Source organism: Psammomys obesus, unplaced genomic scaffold (genome assembly GCF_907164565.1).
Source record: "Psammomys obesus unplaced genomic scaffold, mPsaObe1.curated_primary_1811, whole genome shotgun sequence".
Taxonomy (NCBI): Eukaryota; Metazoa; Chordata; class Mammalia; order Rodentia; family Muridae; genus Psammomys; species Psammomys obesus.
The window spans coordinates 43278040-43303497 of NW_026585895.1; the positions used below are offsets into that span (position 1 = coordinate 43278040).

The 25458-nt window shown below is 53.2% G+C and overlaps 1 protein-coding gene across 1 annotated transcript; it reads right to left on the bottom strand.

The window, feature by feature from the left end:
* Positions 1 to 3130: 3130 nt before the first annotated feature.
* Positions 3131 to 23598, bottom strand: Adgrd2 (adhesion G protein-coupled receptor D2). The gene is made up of 25 exons (XM_055600743.1): positions 23548 to 23598; positions 23183 to 23240; positions 22717 to 22935; positions 21804 to 22445; positions 21314 to 21412; positions 20904 to 20989; positions 20386 to 20667; positions 19594 to 19705; positions 18746 to 18880; positions 18177 to 18297; positions 17753 to 17858; positions 15957 to 15985; positions 12444 to 12570; positions 11689 to 11792; positions 11386 to 11488; positions 10972 to 11125; positions 10428 to 10561; positions 10228 to 10343; positions 9330 to 9450; positions 5714 to 5755; positions 5497 to 5575; positions 5333 to 5407; positions 4897 to 4955; positions 4627 to 4657; positions 3131 to 3327 (listed from the first exon to the last, which is right to left on the bottom strand). The coding sequence occupies exons 1-25, from the start codon at positions 23581 to 23583 to the stop codon at positions 3320 to 3322; spliced, it is 3078 nt and encodes a 1025-aa protein (XP_055456718.1). The 5' UTR covers positions 23584 to 23598; the 3' UTR covers positions 3131 to 3319.
* Between the last annotated feature and the right edge of the window lie 1860 nt (positions 23599 to 25458).

Below are 25458 nucleotides of genomic sequence, written 5' to 3' on the forward strand. Positions count from 1 at the left end.
TTCCAGTAGCATTTGTGAATTTTGCATTCTGAAGCAAGGCATAGCCTCTTGGGGTAGGTTCTGGGTGGTGGTGGTGGTGGTCTGCCTGTCATCAAAATGGTGTTCAGCTCAAACCTCTGGGGAGGGGAGCTGTTGAGATGGCTCAGCAAGTAAAGGTATCTGCCAGGCCTGATAACCTGCATTCAGTCTCCACAGTCCACATGGTGAAGGAGAACTGCCTCCCATCAGTTGTCCTCTGACCTGTGTGGAAAACACACACATAGGACCTGCAGAAGAAGCCAGTCAACACCCCAGCATGGATAGGAGAGGAACTCACAGCCCCCCCCCCAGCTACAGAGCTATTGGCTGTCAATAGCTTCTTCTGGGGGTAGGAGAGTCAGATTTCTTCAGGGACGTGACCCTAATCCATGCGTCAGTGCTATATTGAAAGGCCCTGCACCCATGTACATACAGGCTTCACTAAATGGACTGAGTAGGTCATAAAAATTAATGAAGGAAGACAAAATGTGGGAGGGGAATATGGAGAGTCCTGGGAATTGGGCTGTGGGAGGTGGGTATGATCTAAATACATTGTGTGTATCTGACATACATGTGTGTATACATACATCTCATACACACTGAAAATATGAAAAGAAATGAGGTGGAAGAGGGTTGTAGAGCCCGGGGTGTAGAGACAGTGGGTGCCGTTGGGCTTTGGGCTGCACCCTGTTCCTGTATACATGAGGCTTGGGAGATGCTGAGACTTTCTGGGGTCCCGACTCAGCTCTATCCTGCCGTGCTAGCTCTGCCCCCACAGTGAAAGAGCCTTCATTTCATGAACAACTTGTTAGCCCCCTGTCCTTGTAGCAACTCCAGCAGTGGTATAATCCAGGAGGAGTGCTCTTCTCCAACAAAGCAGGGACCCAGATTCCAGCCTGGGTCTCCCTTCTTCTCGGCAGTCTGTCCCCATTGCTGATGAGTCCTCCCCTCCCGTCCTGCTAGGTGGCAGCACTGAGCTTGACCAATGCCTGAGTGCCCCAGGACCTCAGGCCCTGTTGGATCTGTTCTTCCAAGGCACCTTTGTAGGTTCCCCACATTCACACAGCTGAGGAGGGGCCTGCTCATTGTGTGAGCTTCCACTGTCCCACCCACTTTAACCAATCCGATTAACGGAGGGCCACACCTGGTCCACCCAGGGTCTCTGAAACAACCAGAAAAAGGTTCTGCCACCCCTCCAGCGGGGGGTGGGGGGGTGGGGGGTGGTGGCAGAAAAAGATGTTCCTTTCCTGCTTCACGCCTGTCCCAGGGCAATCTCCAGGCTTAAAGAAAACTGTCTTAGTTAACCAGATTATGTGACGTGATCCCTTATGTAATTGAACCATAAATAAGAAAGTCACGTGAGAAGGCTTCACAGCTGAGGGTCATGGTCATCCAAAAAAAAAAAAAGGTTTTTTAAGGATGCCTAGAATTCACCAGCTTAATAGAAATGAAGATAGTCCAAGCAGAAGGAACAGTGTGACAACAAAAGAAAGAGGAGGATGCCAGCTGACTGTGTTTGGCTGGAGCATAGATGGTGTGGGAGGAGGAAGAGGTGTGTGGGATGAAGGGACGGAAAGAACCCTATAGTCCTGTCCCCTCACCCCCGAACCTTTATGGCAGAACAGGGACCTTCTGCAACGGAAGGGATTCAGAGCGCATGGAAATGCAGGTGGTTATGGGTCACCAAGGAACCGCTCTCTTCTACCTCTCTGCATGCCCCTGACTTCCTAGCCCCAGGGGGAGGGTTCTGCCGGGGCTGAGCACGTATTCTGCTGACACTCAGCAAAGCCCCTGCTCCAGAATGAGTGGACAACCAGCTAGCCTTTCATCCTCCTGGGCTTCTGCCTGCCTTCCCAGCGAAAGGCAGAGCTCTGCTGTCGTCTCGCTTGTGACTCTCTGGTCTGCCCTCCCAGAGCTTTTGATGTCTCCAACGGTTTCCTCTGTGCCTACAGCCTGCATGTCTCTGCTCACACCTGGCATTCTCTGGGCGCCTACTGTGCGCAGGGTGCATGTCATACCCCAAACTAGCGGGGTCTGTATCACAAGGTCTTCTGAGAGAGTGCCTGCTATCCCCCATTCTGTGACTGACTGAGCGTCCACACCCTAGGTCCCCAGAAAGAAATGCCTGGATCTCTGGGCTTGCTTAGGTGAGCTGGTGTTCTCCAGAAATGGTGTCCCAGTTGCAGCCCAATAGGATGCAGAGAGGAAGCCACCAAGGCCCCTGGAACTGTCTGTGCCTCACTGGTTCTTAGGGGCTTCCCACTCACCCTGCTTTTCTGATTCACCTGCCCCCACACACCCCGACCCAGCTTTGTAGCCCTGATGGAGGCGGGCTGGATGGTATTGGCAATCCTTGACCCCAAAGCCCCAGTCTGGGCTCTTTGTTTTCTGGCCTCTCTCTTGGGCCTCCTGGACGTGAGCCCTGACGTTGAACCCAGCACACCTCTGCTTCTCCTGGCCCTAAAGCCCATCATGCCCTCAAAGAGATGGGGACCTGACTGGTGTCTGCACAATGGGGGGGGAGGGTACCCTGGCCTGCCTTCAGATGACTTGCAGGCAGGCTCCTCCTCAGCAAGTCGGCCATTCCCCATCTCCCAAGGGAATCCCAGCTACCTGTGAGCTACTAGTGATGCCTGGCCTAGGAAACTGCCTAGGTGTTTTGGGCCCACACCCACTGCGCATGCCCTTAGGCTGCCCGAAGGGAGGGCCCAGGACGAAGGCATTCTCCCTGCGGAGTGAGGAACTACAGCCTCACCAGGACACAGCCTCTGCTGAACAGGTACCTGCTGGGCAGAAGAGACGACTCAGGAACTAAAAGCAAGGGCCACAAACCCTGATGACTTGAACTCTGTGCCCAGAGCCTACATAGTGGAGGAGGAGGAGAACTGACTCAGGTGTGCCGTTCCCTGACCTTCACACACACATCCTGACACATGGGCAAATACAGCCTGTTTTATCAAAATGCTGGCTAGAACTACCAAGCCCGGCGATAAAGCTGAATCCCAAAGTCAAAAGGGCAGCGTCTCTGGCTCCCCTTCCTCCCTGACAGGCTTGCGCCTCCACCTCTTCCTGGCTAGGAGGACTCCGAGGTAGCACAGGCGGAAAGCTTCAACACCTGGTTTATTACCAGACTCTTCAGGGCACATCTACAAAGTGAGAGGAATCAAGACAAACAGAAGGACCTTTTCTCTCTCACTTGGGGCTGCCGGGTGTGCATTTCATTCAGTCTGGGGTTCCGACGCTGAGCTGAGGTCCTCTGGCCGCTGAGCTCCCGAAAGGAGGAAAACCCTGCACGTGCCCTTTAGACCCCTGTAAGGAAAGTGACCCTTTCTTAGGGGCAGGGCCGGCAGGAGTGGCCAAAATTAGGCAGGGTCTGGGAACAGAGACTTGGGGGGGACCCTGCCATCCCAGTCGGCCCCTCACGGTCTCCCCGAGACTCCGTTTCTTTCCACAGCAGAACACCTGCGTGCCCCAGGGTCCCCAGAGCTCTGGGAAAGGATGCACCACGGGCAGCCATCCTTCGCTGGGACCTTTCCCCAGGCTGCCTGAGTGCGTGGCTGGGAGGCGCCGGGAGCGAGAAGCGGGGCTCGTCGGGCCAGAGTTGCGGTCGGGAGGGTGGGGCCAAGGTGGAAGAGGCTTCGTTGCCAAGAGCAGCCCTAGCAACGCACCCTTTCAGCTGAGACAAAGGCACAGAGGCGCTGCAGTGGCTCTTTTTCTCGCAGAACGCGCTGTGCCTCCTGGGTGGGGGCGGGGTGGAGGGGGCTGGGCCCCTCGGGTGAGGGGGCTGCTGCGCGCTCTGATCTTGCCTAGTCCTGCGTCCCTGATCTTCCTGTAGGGGGCGCTCCGGCCCCTTTTAGCAGACCGGAAGCTGAACGTGCAAAGCAGCTGAAAGCCTTGGGCTGTGATCACACCCCCATGACAAGCACCACGACTCAGCTGGCCCCTTCTGGGTAGATGAGCCTGTCTCTTGATGAGACACGGGATGCCTATCTGTGGCTCCTTTGGATGCCTTGGCCTCCTCCTCTGCACACTTTGAGAAAAGCAGCCTCCCAGACTGCTTTGGACCAGAGCCAAAAGGGGACTGGATATGGGGTCACTGAGCCTAGCCCCAGCAAGAGTTCTGGAAGCAGGTTTCTATTCCTGCCATGATGTAGTGTTCGTAGCTAGATATTGCTGGTCTAAAATTGGGGGAACTAGGGGACAATGAGGTTAATGGTGACTGGTGTCTCTACTGTCCTCTAGAGGGAGGCTGAGCCCCACCCCAAGCCCTACCTGGGTAGGGCCTGAGGTGTGTCCAGCCTAGCCCGCTGCCCACAGGTCCACTGTCATGTTCTATGTGCCACTGGGTTGGGGAAAACACTTGCCCTGGGGTTTGGAAAGGCTCGGAAGGAGTCTTTCTTTAAGGACTCAGTTGCACAGGGTAGAAGCTGGAGTCTGGGACAGAGATCAGGGACTAAGAGACAGGCAGGTTGCTTAGCTGGCCGGCACCAGCTCCAGGAGGGGTTCCACCCACTGTTGAGTCTCTACGTGGTTGAGTCTCAAATCACTTTCATCTTGGAGCAGTGTGGCAGAGGAGAAATGGGGGCGTCTGCCCAGGAAGAGAAGTACCTGAAGTCCTGAATGCAGTCAGCTCCACGGCCTAAGAGAGAGAACAGGAAAGAGAAACCCTTTCTCCTGCTCCCTATTCTCTGGGAGCTCTTACTCCTACCCAAAGAGGCCTTGGATGTTAGGTCTGCCACCCTGAAGGCTATAGCTTCCCAGTACCGAAGACAAGGTCCCTAGGGTCAGTGTCCACCTACCCTGTTCTAGCCTTTGCTATGTTCCCAACCCTGCTTTGTTCCAAACACCACACTAGCTGGTCCCTTGTTCTAGCCTTACCGGTCTCCTGGGTTCTGCAATGGAAGAGAAGGCTGTGGAGATCCTGGGTCCATGGGTCCCTAGTAAGAGGAGATATTCGAGTTGATGAATTGTGCATAGGCTAAGACATTAGACACCCTAAAAATCCACTCAGAACTTTATTCTCAGATTAGTGGTGAGGAAACTGAGGCTGAAGTACTTAAACCCAGCTCTTGTGTCAGGGGCTCAGGTCTACTTCCCTGCTAGGAACCCTGGGACAGGAGTCCTGGGTAATCCCCACCTTTGGTTGGACACCCAGCTTTCCCCCAAGATCCAATATTAGAGAGTTTTTGAGGCCTCAGCTTCTTTGTCTTTCAAGTGGGCTTATAGACTCTGCTGTTATTCTCCTAGCTCTGGTTCACTGGTGGAGAAATCAAGGCACCATATAGCACTTGCCATGGGGGTAGAGAGGTTGTACCTCTGAGAGCAACAGGTCTTCTCAGAGGATCCCAGGCTGTGGGGTTCTCCAGAGCCATGGCCCAGGGACCTGAAGCTTGTGGGTCAGAAGGACCAGAGAGTGTCTGAAAGGAGAGCTGTTGTGCTTGGCCTTGCCCATCTGGCCCCAAGGCTCCTCACCCTTACCCTTGGTCAGGTGCACCTGCTCTGCCCTGAGCACCTCAGCTGCCTTCTTCTCCGCCATCCTCCGTAATGCATGCTGCACCTGCAGGGTGGCGCAGGTCAGGACTGGATCCTCCCTGGAGCCCTGAGGGTGGGTCCATTCTTGGATCTGTGGAAACCAGGGCTAGGGGGGCTCCACCCTCCCTTGATTTCTTTCCCACAGCCTGCTCACCGTACTCACCTCCCCATTGTAAACAGCGTAGACAAGGAAGATGTATGGGCCCTGAGGACAGACCTCGTGTCAGCAAGAAGGAACATTCACCCACCCTGTGGCCTGGCCTCCTACTTTGCTTGGATCAAGAGCCCAGGACCACAGTAAAGACACTGAGTGACAGTGAGTAGCAGGAAGAACTCAAAGCCTGCCCTGCCCTCCCTCTAGTCCACTTACACCCACTGCAGCCCCCACAGGGGTAGAGAGAACACCTTCTTAAAGGCCCAAAGCTAAGTCCTTTGCCCTGTGCCTCGGTCTAGGGGCCTGGTCTCTTGCTTCCTTTGGTGACTGAGTGTGAAGGGCTCAGCATTCCGGGGTAGAGGGGAGCTGGCTCCTTTCCATAGGTTTATGGACCAGCAGGGTCCTGCCACTTACAAAGTACCACCATATTTAGGTCTCATGTGGCCTCATTTGATGGACAGAGAGTCCTAACATAGTGTTGGGTCAGACTTGGAACCCAGAACTTACTCAAGGATGATGTGACAACATAAAAGGCAGCTAACTGTTCAAGTCTGAGGCCAAGACCAGAGAACATTGGACTCCTAGGTTTTCCAGCCCTTGGGCCCCTGTTCCCAGGCATAACTGAGTTGACACATGACTTTTTAACCCCTAAGACAGATGACTAAACTCCAGAGCCAGCCTGTCTCTTCCACAGCCCCTGCGTTGCCTTCCCCACGCATTTCCTTTTTATATTCTTCACCAGCAAACAAAAGCATCTTTCTGAACTCCCTCCCAACTCTACCACCCCATGCTGGACATCATCCATGGATCCCACCCTCTACAACATCAGAGTTCCTTACAGCAACTTTAGAGTCCCTCCTGCCCCATTTCTCACCAGCCTTCCTCATGTTGCCCATTCCCGTGGGTCCCAGAATGACCCCCTTTTCGTATAGCTTCCACACCTTAACTGAGAACCAGTCCTTTCCCATAAGTGGTCCCTCCATTCCCGCACTGCCTTAGCTGTCCTTTGGCCTCTCAGCCTCAGTGGTAACCGGAAGTGGTAGGGCAGTGCAACATGCACTATGTTTTCTGGGGAGTGAACCAGCAATGGCCTGGCGGTGGAGAGCATCTGTGAAAGTATGAATGAGTGAATGAATGAGTGAATGAGTCCCCATTCATAGAGCTTTGGTGTGCATCAGGTATTGTGTTCAGCGCTTTGTAAAGGTTATCTTAGTTGGGCCACCAGAAGATTCCCTGAGGTGTGGAGAACTTCATTCGCCATTAGACGGGTCCACCAAGGTAGATGTGAGTGACAGCTGGTTATAGAAGTGAGACATTGCTCTCCTTCTACAAGGTCAGACATAACGGGCCTTAAGAAAACAAAATCAGTCCTGAATAATAATAGTAGGCCATTCTGGCCTCTCTGGACCTCATCACCATCCTGAGGTATATCCTGCCCAGTTTATGCCCAAGACAGAAGGGCAGGACTGGAAGTTAGTGGAGGAAGAAAGAGAGACAGAGAGAAAGTGTGGCAGAAAGAAGAGAACAAAAGAAAGGCCAGGCCTGGGGACAGTCACAAGGGATCCAAGCACACAGCCTGGAATTAGTCAAGGACCTGCCTGACAGCACCACATCCCAGGAACCAGAAAAAGGCCAGAGAAGGAACCTTGGAAGGGAGAGAGCTTAGAGGATGGAGAAGAGCCCAGGGGTGATGGCAGAAAGAAAATATCAACAGGGGGCAGGGAGACAGAGACGACAGTGACAGCCTGAGAGACAGAAAGAACCCGAGAAAGTTCAGAACCAAAAGAAGCCACAAGTAGGGGAAAGGAGAAGGGAGCGGGGAGAGGGAGATGGGGAGTCTAGAGTGTTCCACTGGTTATATCTGTGACCTAAACCCCCCCACACACACCAGCAGGGCTGGAGAGCAATGCTGGCCATAAAGGGGTGCCAGCAGCAAGCTAGAGTAATCACCATGACAACAAGCTTCTGTCACCTTCGGTGTCCAGTGTTGAGCTAGAAAAAACTCCCCAGGGTCACTCAGAGCTGGGAGAGAGCCCCTGATGGGGATCTGGAGCTATGTCAGGAGAGGAACAGCACCCAGGGCTCTGCTGCTTAGGTCAACACGGTCCTAGAGACTACGCTTACTCTCTATCATCGTCAGGATCCACCTTGGGGAGGCCCTCGTATGACACAGCAAACCCCGTTCTTCTTGCCTCCCACATGTTTGCACGTGTTTGTGGGGGTGTGCACATGTATTTCTGCAGATGTGTGAGCCCATATAGATGCTTGCACGTGGTGGCCACAGGTTGATGCCAGGTCTCAACCTCCATTGCTAAACCTCCACTTTACCTTTTGACACAGGGTCTCTCGCTGAACCTGCAATTCCCTCATTCAGCTAGTCTGGCTGGCTAGTTAGGGGGTAAAGGACACAAGGACTAGGCCTTCTCCTGTCCCTGCCTAGTCCCCTCACCACTGTGCCACCCTTTATCTGTGTCATGATTGGCCTCCATTTCCCAAATGTCACCTTCAATGTTACTTTTCCCCTTCTTTCTGCTGTATTCCCAGCACCTCACGTTATGGTGGCATGCCACCGGCTGTGGCATGAATGGATGAGGAGTGGTTAGGGCTCCCCTCCTGAGGACTGTGCCAGGACCTGGCTGCAGCCAAGCTGACCACCCCAAGGACTAAGAATCCAGACACTGGATGTGGACCCATCTTACTTCTTGCTGCTTTGAGGCCTTGGGCAAGCAACTGGACAAAGCCTGGGTTTTGAGATAAAACTATGAGCCGGGTCAGAGCAATCAATCACACAGGCATCAGAGGCAGGGCCTACCACCTCAGCACTCATCTCTGAGGGAGGCTCACTGCTCTGAGGACACAGGACCCTAGACAGGAGTTTGCCCTTGATTTTGGAAGCATGCCTTTGTTCAGCCTTGCCCTGAACCTGTTCTTCTTTTTGACCCTGTAAGGGAGTGGGGGTAGGGCTAGCTAGCATGGACAAAGGAGACAGTCTTTCAAGGGTCAGGGATAGCAGTGGTAGTGACCACTTCTTGGGGCTCTCAGCCTCTTACCATCTACTCCTGGGGCTAGCACCATCTGTTCCTGACTGGGTCCCCAACGGATCTGTGTAGAGCCTGTAGACAGGGACACTCAGGTGCCCAGATGCTTCTCTGCCACCAAGCCATGATGGATGGCTTCATTGTGTGACTTCAGTATCAGTCTTCTGATTGAACCCTTCCTTAGCCCTTTGCTACCACAGATGGGGTGACCTGAGCCAACCCCACAGTGGGCTAGAGATACCTAAGGAGAGGGCACAAGTTCTCTGTATGCCCTCACTGACCTCCTGGAGACCCTTGATGTGGCCAAGACACCATAGTCTTTGACCATCCCCTTGATAGGCCTCATCCTCCTCAAGTGACTAATGAACCAAAAGTCCTTCATCATGCCTCACTTGTAGATATAAGGGCACCATTTGCCACATCACCTTTATCTCCTCTTTTTGCAGAATGCCCCACTTTGCTGTTGGATGCCTTCTGTGATGGAGGCTCACCCCCTGCTCAGTCCTGGCAAACTACATACCCTCTCTGAGTTCTAGTGTTCCAGAGCTCCCATCCCCCAATTCTATGTGGTCAAGGTCTAGAAATACCTGTAAGGAATTGAGGCCCACAGCAGCATAGGCCCAGGTTGGGTTAATGTGTACCAGGAGGCCAAAAAGCCAGGTCAGGCCCAGGACAGGTAACAGGGCCAGCACCGGCTTCACCATGGCCCTGTGGGGGGAAAGGAGGCAGAGCTGAGGAGCTCTGTACTTCCCTAGGGTCTGATAGATGAAGCAGCACCCAGGAAGTGCCTGGAGAGAGAGGGCCTGTAGCTGCAGCTGGGAGGATGCTCTGCAAAACCCTTGGATGGACTTTGTAGGGGTGGTGGTACCGGGAGATAAGGGAGATAAGATTTTATTCCCAAGTCTAGTTTTCAGAAATGAGGGCAGCTGCTCGGAACTGGGCAGGGAATGGGGAGCATGAGTCAGGAAGGCTCCGCAGCCCTCTCCAGGGGCCTGGGCTTCCTGTCTTTCCAGGGACTTGCTGGCTTGAGTGGTTCTGCTGTGGTGGGGATGGGCCAAGTGAGGAAGGCCAACAGAGGAGGCTGTAGGAAGAAGGTCACCCTGTCGTGCTCCAGCAGTCATGGGGCTGGGGATGGGAAGGGTCCTTGGAAGAGCTGGAGACCTGGATCCTTACTCTGATCCTGGACTGAGGAAGGCCTGACTTGGGGAATCCTCCTGTCTTGTCTCAAGCAGACTTTCAGCACCTTCTGCAGTCAGTGAAGCCCCAGGACAGTGGCTGGTATCTACAGTGCCTCATATAGCATGACATGCCCAAGCGCAAGTGCCCATAACTAAGGCTGCACGTGATCATTGCTGAACAGGCTCACACTTGGCCACACATCCTAACACAGACCCACCCTGCTCACTCAGCCTGCTCAACCAGGCTCATGTGGGGTGCCAGCTGGCCCTGTGCCCCAATCTCATCCTGTCCCCAGCTGGGCCTCACCACATCTGGAACCTGATCTTCTCCTGCAGGCCAGGCGGTGGGTTCAGCATGCGTGCATGGCGGCGGGTGCTGGACACGGTGATCATCACCACACGGACCAGGATGCAGGTGTTAGCCTGGAGGTTGGGTGCCAGTGGGCAAGAGGGCTTCCCTCCTCCCGACCTGCTCCTCCCTTGTGGCACCCACACCTCCAAGCTTACAGTCAGCACAAATAACACGGGCCCCACAAAGGCCCAGATGGCATCCGTGTGCACATTGAGCCAGCAGTGTCCGGAAGCCACATAGTCCTGGGGGTGCATTGCTAGGGTGATAACCACAATGGCCACAGGAATGCCTAGGATAGGAAGAAATGGACTCAGGCCAGGCCACTACCCATTTCCCTCTAGAATCCAGCCCACAGCTGTCCCCTGGTATCCCTGGGTCAATCTAAGAGGTGGAGCATTGAGGCTGCTGAATTGAGGGGACTTAAGAGAGAGAGACTGGGTACAGCTGGAGTCTGATATAACTGAGAAAACTGAGCGCACGGCAGAGACGAGCATCAGATGGTACTGGGTGAAACAGGTATGGGGTAGCGATGAGTGCTGGTGTTCAGTGGTACCAGGTCTGAGGTATTAGGTAGTTCTTAAGTGCTGTTGGATGGTGACTGGTCCTGTTGGGCCTGGGGAGGGGTCTGGGTGGCACCGATGTGGGCGGCGTTGGGTGGCAATAGAGAAAAGAACAACCGTGGTGATCAGGGGTCTTTACCCCAGCCTGCAGCATAGCACAGCCTCATCCTGGGGCCTGGCTGCATTCTCACAGCGACCACCCTGCTCCACAGCAGCAGTCCTTCTGCCAGCATCCAGGAGAAGGCAACCAGAAAGAGGAGATGCATGGCCACTGTGACGGCCACACAGGCCACCTGGGGGAAGATGGAGGTCACTGTGGAGCTCAGCTCTGGGCACAGCTTACCCTGATCCTATGGCCATGCTTGACATTCTCACCCAAACAGGAGTCAGGGGGAAAGGTCTCTGTCATTCGTACCATCTGGGTCTTTCTTCTCTGGGATCGGCTCCCCACCAGGGCAAGAAAGCCACCGGCAGGCAACGGGGGAGGAGACCTCAAATGGCTTCTCAGGCTTTCCTGGCTCCAGAGCTTACAAACCTCCTGCTGGTTGCCCACCTTGTTGGCCTCCGCCCACTCGCTGGTCATAAGGAAGCCCTCAGCAGAGGCCAAGGAAAGAATAAGATTCTTGTGGATTGTGGTCCGCTCAGAAGTGGGAACCCTGTACAGGCAGAAGGCTTGACTAAGGAGGACAGCCGGCCAGCCTCACACCCTTTCAGCCTGGCCTTGCTGGTGTTGGGCAGGTGAGGGCAGTAGGGGGCCCAGCTCACCCTAAGGGAAGCCCCGGACCAAAGTACTGTGGGGATGGCTGTGGAGTCTGAGAGGAGACAAGTAGAGCCCTGGTGTGGGACACTTCCTCACCCAGCCACCAGGAAGAGCAAGAAGGTGGTAACAAGAGCACAGAGGGACACGCCACAGCCCACAAATGACAGAGTCCTCAGCAGTGAGTCCTCTTCAGGACCCTCCTGCAGAGAAGGACAGTGAGGAACCCATCTTCATCCTGGTTTGCACCAGACTCACCCAGCCTGGTGACTTCAAGTCTCTCTAAGGAATCTGTCTTGCTGGATCTCCCTAAAAGCTACCCCTACACCCAAGCTTCCACTGACTCAGCAGAGTCCTGGATTGACCACCCGGGGGATGGTCCTGTGAGGCAGGTGATACTCATAAGGATCACAGACCTATAATTATAAATGAAGCTGCTGACGGGTTGTGATGTGCCATTTACAGGAAATAAGCATCTAAGTTTCCCTGGGGGCTCTTCCAGGCCCAGTGTCTTCTTAAGGTACTGGCTCTAACTTAACCTTTTAGCAAATGAACACTGGGTTCCTTTCTGCCTCTAGGGAGCCCCGCCTCTCCTAATCTACTCTGGAGTCCTCTTCCCTCCTGAGTCTCCTCTTCCCCTCAAACTCATCTGGGTCCATGGTTTTTCTACAGGATCTTCATGACCACTAGGATACCCTCCTGAACCCCAGTCCTAGACCCCCCCAGCTCCACACATCCCCGACACCCCACCATTTCCCAACTTTGGTTTTCTCCAAGCCCCAGGTGCAGCTGGGCCTTGGTCCCTGACTCCAGGTGTCCAGTGCAAGGTAGTTACTTCATTGCTTCCCGCTCACCTGGGCTTCGTACACCTGCAGCAGGATGGCAAAGCTGGTGCTGTGGTTGCAGAAGCAGGTGGTAGAGTCTGGGTGCAGAGTGAGCACCAAGCAGCCGGTAGTGGCCCAGGAGCCCCCTGCATCAGAGCTTGGGGTTGGGAAGGAGCAAAAGGGCTATTGAGATGTGGACATGGGGGAGGGCAAGGCAGGCGGAGGTCTCTCTATGGCGCCTGAAGCTCATGGCTGCTTTGCCTATGGCCAGTGACTGGCCAGTAACTGACTCTCTGGGTCCCAGTTTTCCATCCACAGATTTTCTTAATTTGCTTGATTTTCTCAGGGATGGTAAGACTAGAGGAAGTCAAAGGAAACGGTGGCCTCATTTTCTTGCCTGCACTGGTTGCTAAACATTCGCTGCTGATGTCATTCTCTCCGCTGCAGATCCAGGAGGAGAGTCCATCAATGCCCAGGGGCCACAGCCTCCTAGGAATCCCTCTAGCAGCCACTGGACAGCTGAGTCTCCTTCTAGGCACCTCCCAAAGTTAATGCCACCTCCTTCATATGCATCCTATGATGCAGCTCGATACCATGTGGGTATACCATCCTCCTCCTTGTCCCAGCTTCTGGAGCTGTATGGGGTCTGGAGTTACTCTGAAAAGCAGGGTTTTTTTTTTTTTTTGGGGGGGGAGACTGCAAACACCCCTGAGTCTTAGCTCCTTTGCAAGCAGAAGGGACATCATTAAAAAAAATATCTGTTTTAGTTTGGTGAAATGATTTAACAGGTAAAGGCACTGCTGACAGGCAAACCTGACAGTCTGAGTTCAATCCCCAGGACCCACATGGTAGAAGGAGAGACGTGACTCTTGCAAGTTATTCTCTGACCTCCATACACGTACAAGACACAAATAAGCAAATGAATGTGGAAACTCACTTGACACTGAAGTTCCAAAAAGCACAGATGGGCTTTAGAATCTTCTGTGGGAAGACCTAGAGGTAGGAAAGGAGGACAAGGTAGGTACGTGAGTGTGTATGGGAACATGGAGCAGGGGTGTGTGTGTGTGTGTGTGTGTGTGTGTGTGTGTGTGTGTGGTTTTCTACAATCACAAAGAAAACACAGTCTTTTTGCCAGGTGGTGCTGAGAAAGTTGGATATCCACTTTGTAGAAGAATAAAACTAGATCCCTAATTCTCACCTTGTATAAAAACCAATTCTGGCAAACAGGGTAGACACCAGAAGTGGTGGAAGAGAGGGAACAGGACAGGAGCCTACCATAGAGGCTCCTTTGAAAGGCTCCACCCAATGGGATCAAAGCAGATGCTGAGACTCCCAGTCAAACTTTGGGCAGAGTGCAGTGAATCTTATGGAAGGGGGGGGGGCAATAGAAGAAGCTGGAGGGGACAGGAGTTCCACATGGAGACCAACAAAGCTAAAAACCTGTGCCCAAGGGGGCTTGCAGAGAATGATGCCCCAATCAAAGATCATGCATAAAGAGGACCTAGCCCCCCTGCTCAAATGTAGCTCATGGCCAGCTCAGTCTCCGTGTAGATTCCCGAGTAAGGGGAGCAGGGGCTGTCTCATTCATGAACTTAGTTGCTACTCTTTGATCACCTCCCACTGGTAATGCAGCCTTGTCAGGCCACAGAGGAAGAGGATCCAGGCAGCCCTGATGAGACTTGATAAGCTAGGATCAGATGGCAGGAGAGGAGGACTCCCCCTTCCAGTGGACTAGGGGAAGGGGATGGGGGGAAGAGGGAGGGAGGAGATGAAGGAAGGGGCTACAATTGGGATATAAGTGAATAAATTATAAAATGAAAATAAAAATAAATGACTCTGAGGCTGGTGAAATGGCTCAGATAAAGGCTTGCTACTGAGCCTGCTGACCTGAGTTTAATCTCTGTAGCATACATGAGAGAAGAAGAGAACCAACTCCTGAAAGTTGTTCTCTGACGCACACACACACACATGTAATACATCAACCTTAGTATAATGCTTGAGACTTTGAATTGGGGCTGGACATGTGGTGCATGCCTTTAATCCCAGCACTCTAGTGGCAGAGGCAGGAACTCTCTAAGTGTGATGCCTGCCTTATTTACATAGCAAGATCCAGGTCAGCCAGGGCTACACAACTGTGTCTCAAATAAAACAGAATAAGAATTGACAAATGGGATTGCATAGAATTAAAATGCTTCTGCATAAAAACGAAGATGCTGGGTCAAGTGAAGAGACAGGTATAGAATGGGAAAAATCTTTGCTAACTATATATATATATGACCAGAAATTAGTATTTAGAATCTGTAAAGAACTCTAAAAATTAAACACCAACCTCCTCTAAACAAGCAGTTCAATCTATAAATGGGCTAATGAACTGAACAGACAGTTCTCAAATGGCTGATAAATATAAGATAAAAGGCTCAACATCCTTTGTCACTGGGAACTTCGAGTCAAAATGGCTTTGAGATTCCTCTCATCCATTGCATCATCAAAAAAACAAACAATGGAGCTGGAAAGATGGCTCCCTGGTTAAGAGCATACATTGCTCTTGAGGAGGATGGGAGCGGGGTTCCCAGCACTCACAACTCCAGATCCAGAGGGATCCAGTTCTTGTGGCCTCTGTGGGGACCTGCACCCCCCCCCAAATGTACACAAAACCTAAAATAATACAAATAAATCATTTAGAACAGAAAACAAGCAACAATACAAGCTGACAAAGACACAGGGAAAAAGGACCCCTTTATTGCTGGTGGGATGTGAATTTGTGCCATTGTTGTGAAAATCATTATAGAGGGTCCTCAAAAAAACTGAGATTAGCTGGGTGGTAGTGGAGCACACCTTGAATCCCAGCACTCAAGAGGCAGGGCTAGGCAGCTCTTCCTGAGTTCAGCCTGTCTACAGAGCAAGTTCCAGGGCAGCCAGGGCTCTGTTATACAGAGAAACCCTGATTTGAAAAACAAAACAAGAGCTGGATGTAGTGGCATACATCTGTGATCCAGCACTCTGGGAGGCAGAGGCAAGCAAATCTCTGTGAGTTCGAGGACAGCCTGGTCTACAAAGTGAGTCCAGGACAGCCAAGGCAACACAGAGAAATCCTATCTCGAAAAACCAAAAAAATTAAAATAAAAAAGATTTTTGGAAGCACAACTGTGAGGACTTAGAAAAGAAAAGAAAAGAAAAGAAAAAGCTAAGATAATAACTATCATAGGATTCAGTTATCGCGACCCTTGGCAGGTCCCTGAGGAATCTGTCAGCTCACTACAGAGACACTCGCACATCGGTGTTTATTGTTGCGCCATAACCACGATATGAAGATAAGGAACATGTTACACTCCACAGTAAGGTTCTACTCTGCCGAAAACAACAAAGTTATGCTAGTTCAAAGAAAACGGATGGAACGGATGTTATCACACTAGTAAAAGAATGAAGACTCAGAAAGGCAAGTATGTTTTCACTCATATGTGGAATCTAGATTTAACTGTATATGTGCACTTATGAAAATATAAATGAGCAGAGCAGTGGTGTGCACGTCTTTAATCCCAGGACTTGGGAGGCAGAGGCAGGATGATCTCTGACTTCAAGGCCAGCCTGGTCTACAGAGAGAGTTCTAAGACAGCCAGAGCTACACACACACACACACACAAATAAATAAATAAATTAATTAATTAATTAATAAATAAGCGAACGAGCAAGCAATGGAGGGAGGGCGCAGGAGGGAGAGAAAGGGTAGTGGGGTAATTGAGTGATGAGTGGAGTATACTGATATGCAGATGGTAATATACAGGCATGAAAATGTAATAGTGAAGCTCATTGTTTAAATGATAACTAAAAACTTCATTGAAAACACGTTAAGCAGTATGCTAAACTGAATATTTATTCACTCGACCTTCAATGGATCCAACAAACCACAGGCCAAAAAGATTTTTTAAAAAAGAAAGACAATATTAAAGCAAATTTTTTCCTCTGTCCTAGACACGTAGAGGCCGTTTCTGGTCCTGATTGTCTAAACCAGACCTTAGAATATAGCTATCCGCATCACTGACGTTGCTTTGGCACCACGAGCGAACTGAAAGGAACTGAGAGCATCTATGAGCTGTGTGTAGGGCACCGGAGCTTCTGAGCTGTTCTGTGTAAGGGATTTGAACACCTATGTCTGGGTTCAGGTGTCTGGGGCTGTTTCTAGAACCCCTCGCTCAAGGCTGAGGAGCAATAGCTGCACACGGCAATGAGGCTGACGGAGACTCAGGAGGATATGTAGACAAACCGACACAGAAGCCACACTGGGTGTCCATGTGTGTCCCTAATGACCTCCTGTGGACCGCAGAGGCTTAAGCTTTCTTTAAAATGTCCCAAGGGATAAAAGGGAGGGGGAACAAGGAGTTGTATTTCTTTCATTTCACGGCATTGCATACCGTGACAGAAACCAAACCCCACGCCATGAAAGCCTTTTCAGGCTAGTTGATAGAGAATCCCCTCCCTCTTCATACAGCACAGTGACCAGCCCATCACTCAAGTGTGTAACCCTCCAAGGCTCTCTGAGTAGCACCCTGCCATCATTGAGGTTGCATGTTTTTGTTTCAAAGTCCTGGGGACAGGACCCAGGGCCTCAAAACCAGGCAAATGCTCTGGCTGTGAGACACACTTCTAGCCTGGACTAGCTGTCACCCTGAAGCCCAGTGCAAAGACTCCCTGAATATCAACCTGCAAACATACTCCAATGGTGGGTCAGTGTGAGTGTTTGTGTGTGTGTATGTATGTATGTGTGTATGTATGTATGTATGTATCATGTATTCATTTATTTATTTTAGTTATACAGCCCTAGGGTGACACGCTTGCTTTATCCATTTAAAGATAAGGTCAATCATGTAGTCTTTCTGAGCGCCATAGGGAACAGGCAGTTGGAAGGCTCAGTGAAAAAGTTTCTCAATTTGTGCGCTGTTGTGAAAAGTGCACATTACTCCCCTTCTGCTCCTTTAAGGACAGAGGAGATCATTGGGGATAAAAATGACTGTCTGTGTGTGTGTGTGTGTGTGTGGTTTGCCTGTATATATGTCTGTGCAACACCAATTTGTAGTGCCCTCAGAGGTCAAAAGGGGCCTATCCTATCCTGTATCCCCGGGACAGGAGTTACAAATAGCTGTGAGCTGCCATGTAGGTGCTCGGGATGGAATCAGTGTCCTCTGGAAGAGAAGTTTTTAACTCCTCACGCCATCACTCCAGCCCAAACATGTTCTTTTGAGGATGTTTGGATCTTGGCTGTCCAGTGAGCGCATATTGGCAGGTGTGGGGCGGCGGGGAGCAGAGAAGGGAATTAGGCAGACAAGTGCTGCAGCACCCGGTACCTGAGCCTGGTGCTGCAGGTGAAAGGTCACAGCTGTGCTCAGCTCTCCAGCAGTGTCCCGTACCTCAGAGGAGAGTATAGCTGACCCCACTTGGGTGCTTAGGGACCTGCGGGGACAAAGGGGGCTTTTAAGGATGGATGTGGGGAGTGAGAGGAAAGGAGATGCATGTCTGGGTCATTTCAGCCGAGGGCAGAGCACCTGTACCATGACTCAGAGCCCTGAGGTCCAGCCTCAGGGATTTGATGGAAATCTCTGTTTCCTCCAAGAGTCTAAAGCCAGAACCCAGATAAGAGGGGGGCAGATAAGGGCTCCACCAGGCTCCTTTCTGCAGGCCCAGAAGCACTGACCATGATGGAGGCCTGGCTTCCCTAGGGTGCAGGGGAGACACAGGTCTTCTGCAATCTGCTGGGCGGGGTCTGCTCACCTCTGCGTCCTCGCCTCCTCTGGGCTACCAGGGGCCTGGGACTCTAGGCTGGTTGCCCCCAGGGCATACTGGAAGATGCTTGACGTGAACCAGGTGTGGATGACTGTGACTTCAGGGAGACCTGGCAGAGTGGGAGACACTAGCTGTCTCTGCAGGCATTGCTCTCTCCATTTCACGGGGGAACCGAGGGTCAGGAGCCAGCAGCTTTCTCCCAAGATCACAAACTGAAAAATGACTAAAGGCAGAATTCCAGCCAGCCGAGGTTCATACATATCAACCTGTAGTTCCAAATCCCTTTGTCCTGTGCACTGATTCCCCAACCCTTTGTGGTCAAGGCCCTTGACCACTTCTGAGGAAATCATGTGGATTTGCTGGAGGAGACTAAGCAGATGCCGGAATGTGGTGGGAGCTTCTACCTTCGTAGCCATCCGCCAGTCAAGAGGTAAGAGCCCATCTTACACATAGAGAGACGGAAAGGCTCTGCAAGCGAGGGCAGCCTGTGAAAGACACACAGCAGGCCGCTCACCTGGAACACAACAGGCTTCCAGCCAACTCTCCTCCTCACTCACCTTTCTTGAGGAGCCGCCTCACTTCTCCCGCAGGGATGTGGATGTGGCCTGGTTCATTCGGATGCCCGCCAGGAATGGTGAATGTGTGCCCACCAACGCTGGCCCCTCTCAGGTGCAAACTTTGCACCGCCAGGCCTGGGATTAAATGGAGCAGTGCCTGGATCTCGGGGCTTTCTTCTGGGGTGTCCAGTTGCAGGATGGGCTTGTCCTTTGCCCAGTACAAGACTGGGGGCCCACCCCTCAAGCACAGAGAGGCTGAGCCACTAGCCCAAGGGAAAATGGCTTTCTGGGGTCCTGAGGGTATGACAGTGGGGCAGGACCTGTGGCTGAAGATCACTGTGAGAGTCCCCAAGTGGATCTACAGGAACTTGATGAATGTGAACTTGGGTCTAGCTCTGGGCAGAGATTGTTCAAATAGCTCTGGAACCCCAGAGGCATCAAGAAAAGGCGGGACAGGCCTATTATGCAGGGGCATGTTCAAGATGTTAGAGTAACTGAGGAGGGAAGAGCTGCCCATCAAGAGAGAACTCAAGTGTGTGCGTGTGTGCGTGCGTGCATGCGTGCGCAGACGTGCATGTATGCATGCATGCTTTTTTTTGTGTGTGTGTGTGTGTGTGTGTGTGTGTGTGTGTGTGTGTGTGTGTTGGGGGAGCTGGTGCTCAAGCAGGGCTCCAAGGGGAGGAATTTTCCAGACGGGGGGTCAGGGGAAGGGCATTGTGGGCAGAAGCCACAGCCTGGGTAAAGGAAGGGAATGTTGTGAAGGGCATGGACGTACAGAGACTGGTCTCCCGGAGACCACACTGAGGAAGGGTATCTGGGTCCCACTGTGGGAGTGGATGGTAGCTCACCAGCAAGGCGATGCTGGATGTGGATCTGAGGCTGCGCAATAGTCAGCGTGGAGCTCAGCAGGGATGCCATACGTTGCACAGTCATCACCAGGGTCATAGGCCCACCAACCACCTGGGAGGAAGCTACCGCTCTGCTCCTGCTCCCCCACTCCAGGCCCCACCGCATGGGCCCTGACCTGGGGCTATAGATGCTTGAGGTTCTGGCTCTCTAACAGGTCAAGATCAAGACCTGGGTTCCCCTGTCTTCCTCAGCCTCCTCTGACCTCTCCAGCGCTCTCTTCCAAGCCAAGCTGAAGGTCTCCTAGCATGCCACGTGGCTGCTGGCATGTTGTTTGCCAACTGGAGTCCACTCTGGCTGGGCCACCTCCCTCTTCACCACGGATTCAGAGTCAAACCCATACTATGGATGCTCAAGTTTCACATTAATCTCTGTCCACTAGTAATTTGCAAGGGTGAGTTTTCTAACAGGCTCTCCCTCCAGTGCAACTTCCTGTTCTCCAGAGCACCTGCCTGTGTGTTTAGGCAGACACGGTGGGTGGACCACTTGACACAGAGGATGCCCCACTTGAGGCAGTTGGCAGAATCTTGGCTATGGGGAGGACCCTTCTCACCAGTGGCTCTTAATACATTCTTAACTATGTGCATTGTTCAAGAGGAATTTCCACTCATAGCGACAAGAGGAGCCTCTCCCATGGGATGGAGAGATTCAGCCCTCAGAAACAGGTGTAACCCACAGTTACACAATAATGGGGGGCTGCAATGCCATATCTCACCCAGCCCCGCCTGCCTCACCTCCCTGACAGACAGCCATGCACTGGCTGATTGTTCCCCCAGGGCCAGGCTGGCCACAGACACGAAGCTTCTGCCAAGCTCCTCCAAGGGATTGGTCAGCAGCTCTTGCTCCTCAGCTCTGAGAGCAGCTACCCTCCTCAGGAAGTTCAGGATGGCCAGTAGGGCCCCAGGCCCCAAGGGACCTGGCTCTTCTGCCAGGACTCTTTCCAGGAGACCCATGAAGCTAGAAGCCTTGTCCAAGGACAAGATCCTGGGGAATTCAGACAGGGGGCTTGGGAGGAGCTGTGGGTAGAAAAACAACTGACGTGAGGGGCTTCTCCAGGGGCCACAGTTGGGTACCACCAGGATCTTAATGAATCAAATCTGTCACAGCTGTCAGGGGTTCTAAACCAAGAGCAGGAACAAACGGGGTTTCTATAGATATTTAAGATGGGTGTCTCTTTACAGGTAAGGAAAACAAGGTGAAGAGAGTTGACCCAGTGTGCCGTAGAATTTCCAGTCTCCAGGGATGGGCTCACCACAGTGGCATTGGCCAGAGCATTCACTCTACTGATAATGTCCTGATCAGGCCATGACTGGAAGTCCTGAAGCTGCTGATAGGTCTCTGCAAAAGATTAGAGGCCAAGTTGGGTCCTGGGCAAAGGAGAGGCCAGCCTGCTCTATGACCACCCCTGCCCCATGTGCTGTTCTGGGGAGGAAGACATCTGTGGCAGTGTCTCGAGCATTAAACAGCATGGTAGAAGGGGAAACTGAGGCACAGCATGGAAGAACCATTTGTTCAAAGTCACACAGCTGAGACTGGCCCCCAGGACTGTTGGGACTGATTGCACTGTTGCCTAGATCTGTGGAGTTCTCGAGCCTGGAGATTATAAATGAATGCCCTGACTTCTCGACTATTCCGCAGAGCCCCGACACCGCTAAGGCGCACCTTTTGAGTAGCAGCAGAGAAAAGGCTGTGGGTGCAAGCAGAGTTCAGAGCTCTTGGTGCCGGGTCCCGGGTTCCACGTGGGGCACTCTTCCGAGGGCACTAGCCAGAGCAGCAAGGTGTGAAGACCACATCTTGGCTTCCTACCCTACCCAGTGGGGCCGGGACCCGTCTACCCATGAAGGCCCAAATGGTGTCTGCGCATGACTGGGAATCAGCATACAACATCACCATGTTATGGGGCCTGCTGCCTGCTGAGATCAGGGAAATGAGATGAGGCCTAAAGCCAGCAGTGAGCAAGCCCACACTAAAGTGAAGACTACTAAGATTGGACAGCCTGCAGGCAGGAACTGTTGGCTTGAAGAGGGCGTGGCCAGAACTGGGAGAGATCAAATTGGCAAAAGCTGGGTAGCTAATCAGGGGCAGGGCCAGACTCTGCAGGCCAGCCAGGGGAGGGGCATAGAAGCTGGGCAGGGCAGGGCCGAAGGCCTACCAGGGCAGAGCAGGCTCACGGGTAAGGCGGGCAACAGCAGGGGTGTGACGTCCAGGGCCTCTGGATCCCACTGGAAGAGCAGGCCCCCCGGGGGTGGCGCGCAGGCGCGAGCTCGGCTCACTTGCGCGGGGCTCAGCGCCCGGTCCCACAGGTGGAAGTCGGTGAGGTTGCCACCGAAGGCGTCGCGAGCCGAGAACCCGCCACCCAGGGAGTCCTGATCCTGACCCAGCACGAGCACACCCTCGGGCGGCACTGGCTGCCCGGCGCTGAGTCCCCGAGCCCCGGCGCGCCGCCTCCCGTCGGCGAACAGCGCCCAGCGCCCGCCACGCTGCTCCCACGTGGCGCACACGTGGTGCCAGCGGCCGTCAGAGCGGAAGATGTGGCTGAAGGGTGCGTGGTGGCCGCGCACGACCAGCGCGGCGCGCACGGGGCCCCCGGGCTCGGCGAAGGCGCGCAGCTGCAGAGCGTTGGCCACGCTGGGCGCGGCCAGCGAGAAGACGGTGGCCACCTCGGTCGCTGCCGCGTCCCACTGAACGTGCGCGCAGGCCGTGAGCGCCGCCAGCGCGGGGAGGGCCGCGGGCAGCCTTGCCGCCTTCTTCGCCGTCCTTTCGCCGAACACCAGCGCGGCCGTGCTGTGCTCGCCTGTGGGAACACGCGGCCCAGGGGCTCAGTTTCCCTGGCTGCCAAGGGGCCTGCCTCTCACTGGCACAGCCGCGGCTTGCAGTCTGGAGGAGAAGGAAGGGGGGGAGGGGTCCAGGTCCCCTGCCCATGAGTTAACCTTCACTTCCGGGATGGCCGAGCTGGTAACTCCAGCTCATCCGGAAGTGTTGTCGCGTGAGACCCCCCATCCCCGGGGAGGTCCGGACTCTACCACCCCTGCCCTCCTTGTCCCAGATTCTGAGCCCATACTCACGCCTCTGCGGTTGTCTCCGCAGGGCGGCTTCTCTTTGTCCTACCCAGACCGAGTTAGGCAGCCGTGGAGCCGGGGCCCTTTCTGGGGGCCTCAGGGCCAGGTGACCAAACCTCTGGTCGCAGGACTCTTGGGCTTGCCACCAGCTCAGCCTCTGTCCTGTGAGCGTGCACACCCCTTCTGCAGTCTGCAGCATCTCGCCTGGGGCCACGGGGGCTGGAGGTCATAGGAGGATACACTCAGGAGAGACTTTTGTGGGCATTTCACCCTTTTGGACCCAGGGCTGAGTCTGTGGGGCCAGGCCAGGGCTTGCTCCCTGCAGACTTTCTGTACAACAGGAATGAAATGGGGCCTCCTACAGGGGTCTGAAGGGAACACCGCCTCCCCTTTCTGCATAGTTCAGACCAGTATGCCAGTGTGACGAAGCTGGGCTGTATTCATAGGGGACCTTCCTGAGGGGACCCCTCATACCAACCTTTCCTTGATTCATGTGAGGAGTTATAGGAGGTCCCAGAGAGACTTCTGATCTGATAAGAGAAGATGGATGTGGCCCTGGATAGGTAGTTCTCCCCAATGTGTATGATAGTTGAATAGCTACTGTGTTCAAGGCGCGACGTGGAAGCTGCAGGCTCTGCAGTCCACAAGAATGATATTGCCCGCACATCCCTCCATGAGGTAATATCAGGACATAGCACCTAGCAGTTGCTTTTGTTCTGTTTCTATGCAAGGGCTTAACTTTCACGGTCTTTGAAGCGTAGTGGCCACTTGGAAAGCGAACAACTTTGAGCTCCCTTGTCCCCCTCCCTGAACCCTTCCCTTCAGTAATTCAGGTACCAGAAGATAGAGGAGGCAGTGACCCAGGGGGGTCATTCTGGATGCAGCAGCGGCAGGTGAGGGACAGTGGGGAGCACACGCCTGGCCGGCGTCGACTGAAGAAAAAACAAAACAATAGAACAGAGGTAAGTGAGCTGAGCATTGTGGCACACACGTGCAGTCTCAGCACTTGGGGAGTTCGGGGACATCCTCAGCTCCGCAGCCAAAGCCAGCCTGAGCACATGAGACTCATGTCAAAACAACAGCAAAAGAAAGCAAGCCATCTCTCTGCCTTGCTACCTCCCTGGAGTTCTGCAAGGCCCAAACCTCCCTTTCTTTGGTTTCCTGACCTCACTGGGCTGGGAGCCAAAGCCCTGGGATTAAAGGTCAGGAAAAGGGGTGGCATTTGCTTGTACAAAAGGATGGTCTCCAGGAGTGTCTTTAGAACTGGAGGCTGGAAAATGGTAACCCTGGTGAGTTTCGAGGGCCATAGCAATCCACTCTCCAAGGAGAGGTGGACACAGCCCAGGAGCTCGAGACCTGTGGGCTTTCTTGTTTTTCCAGGGCTTCTCAGCTTGGTGTTCAAGGCTCTGCCTTGTCTGTCCCACATGTAGCCACCTGTGTTTTTGTTATGTGTTTGTTTGAGACAGGGTCAGCCATGTGGTTATGCCGGCCTTGAACTTTCAGTCCTGCCACCTGAAGATGGCAATTGTGGACCATCACACCCACCCATCTAAGCATCATTCATTTCCATACCCCCTACCCCCACCACCATTTCTCGAGACCTTTGATGACACTGTCCCTACTACCTGGACCAGCTCCCCTCACCCTCAGTTGTCCCTTCTTCAAGACAGATTTTCAGTCCCTCCACCCACCGACACTAGTGGTTGGCCTATCATAACCCAGAAGTACAAATTGGAGATACAGTAGTCATGGGTGATTTGGAAGCTGCTCCTGGCAAGCTACAGGGCTCTGCCTCCTGGGTTTCTGTCCCAGGCCTGGCATGCACAGATGTCTTAGACTGTCCTGGCCTTATGCCACTTGGCGTCTGGCCCCTCACAATAATAATGCATGCCCTTTCTTTATACAAAAATAAATCCTGCGCTCAGGAGCCCTCAGAAGCGCACATTTTTGGGACTCTAAAAGTTGCCTTTATTGTAACTTTTCCACTTTCAGAATAATACCTAAGTCTACCTACCCCATTCCAACAAAAATAATACTTAAGTCTACCTGCCCCATTCCAAAAAAAAGGGTAAGAAATAGTGGCTGCGAGCTGAGGTCCATTTATCACTATGTACCATATTCATTGTACGTAGTAGGTCTCAGTGGGTGCTGTGTCCCTTGCTTCTGTCTGTACCCTCCAGCCCCTTGGGGCCTACCTCTCCTGCTCAAATCAATTTTGCTGCCAGCATGGGTCTCCTGTCCATGAGAACTCTGAAGAAATCTCCCCTGTGCTGATGAGGCCTTGGCCTCCCTTCACCACTGGTCCCGCCCCTCTTCCCAGCTCCTGGTTCTCACCTGCTTTACTGGTGCTGTCCTTCCATGGTACACTGGTCCACCCTCAGCTCTGTGTCTGGGGCCAGCTCTCTGCCCTGCAGCCTAGCCAGTCCTGCCAGCAGAACAGGGGTGGAGCTCTGTGACTCCTCCCTGAGACCTGTCCCCTCCTCCTTTGCCCCCAGGGTCTGGGAGGGAACCTTTAACTGCTGCATGGGACATGCCTGTTGTCCTGTTCTTTCACCAGCACATTGTAAAGGCTCCCTGTTACAAAGAGTCACACTGTGAGACTTGGATTAAAAATGAACTTGGGGAACCCAAAGGGCCCTTGAGATTCTGATGCCTTGGGTGACCAAGCTGGTAGGACCAGAGGGGACCAGCCCATGCATACTGCTGCCTTGAATTGCTCCCCCAGCCTGCCTTCCCTTACATCCACCC

What these genes read in the sequence shown, in the direction of transcription:
- Adgrd2 (XM_055600743.1), bottom strand. Translation starts at nt 23,583, where the DNA reads ATGACCCCCCTGGGTCACTGCCTCCTCTATCTTCTG. An exon ending in ACCTGCAGCACCAGGCTCAG is followed by an intron (nt 15,986 to 17,752) that starts GTACCGGGTGCT and finishes CTGGCCTTGAAG; the next exon opens with TCAGAGATCATCCTGCCTCT. An exon ending in TGGGCCTCAATTCCTTACAG is followed by an intron (nt 5,756 to 9,329) that starts GTATTTCTAGAC and finishes GTCTGTCCTCAG; the next exon opens with GGCCCATACATCTTCCTTGT.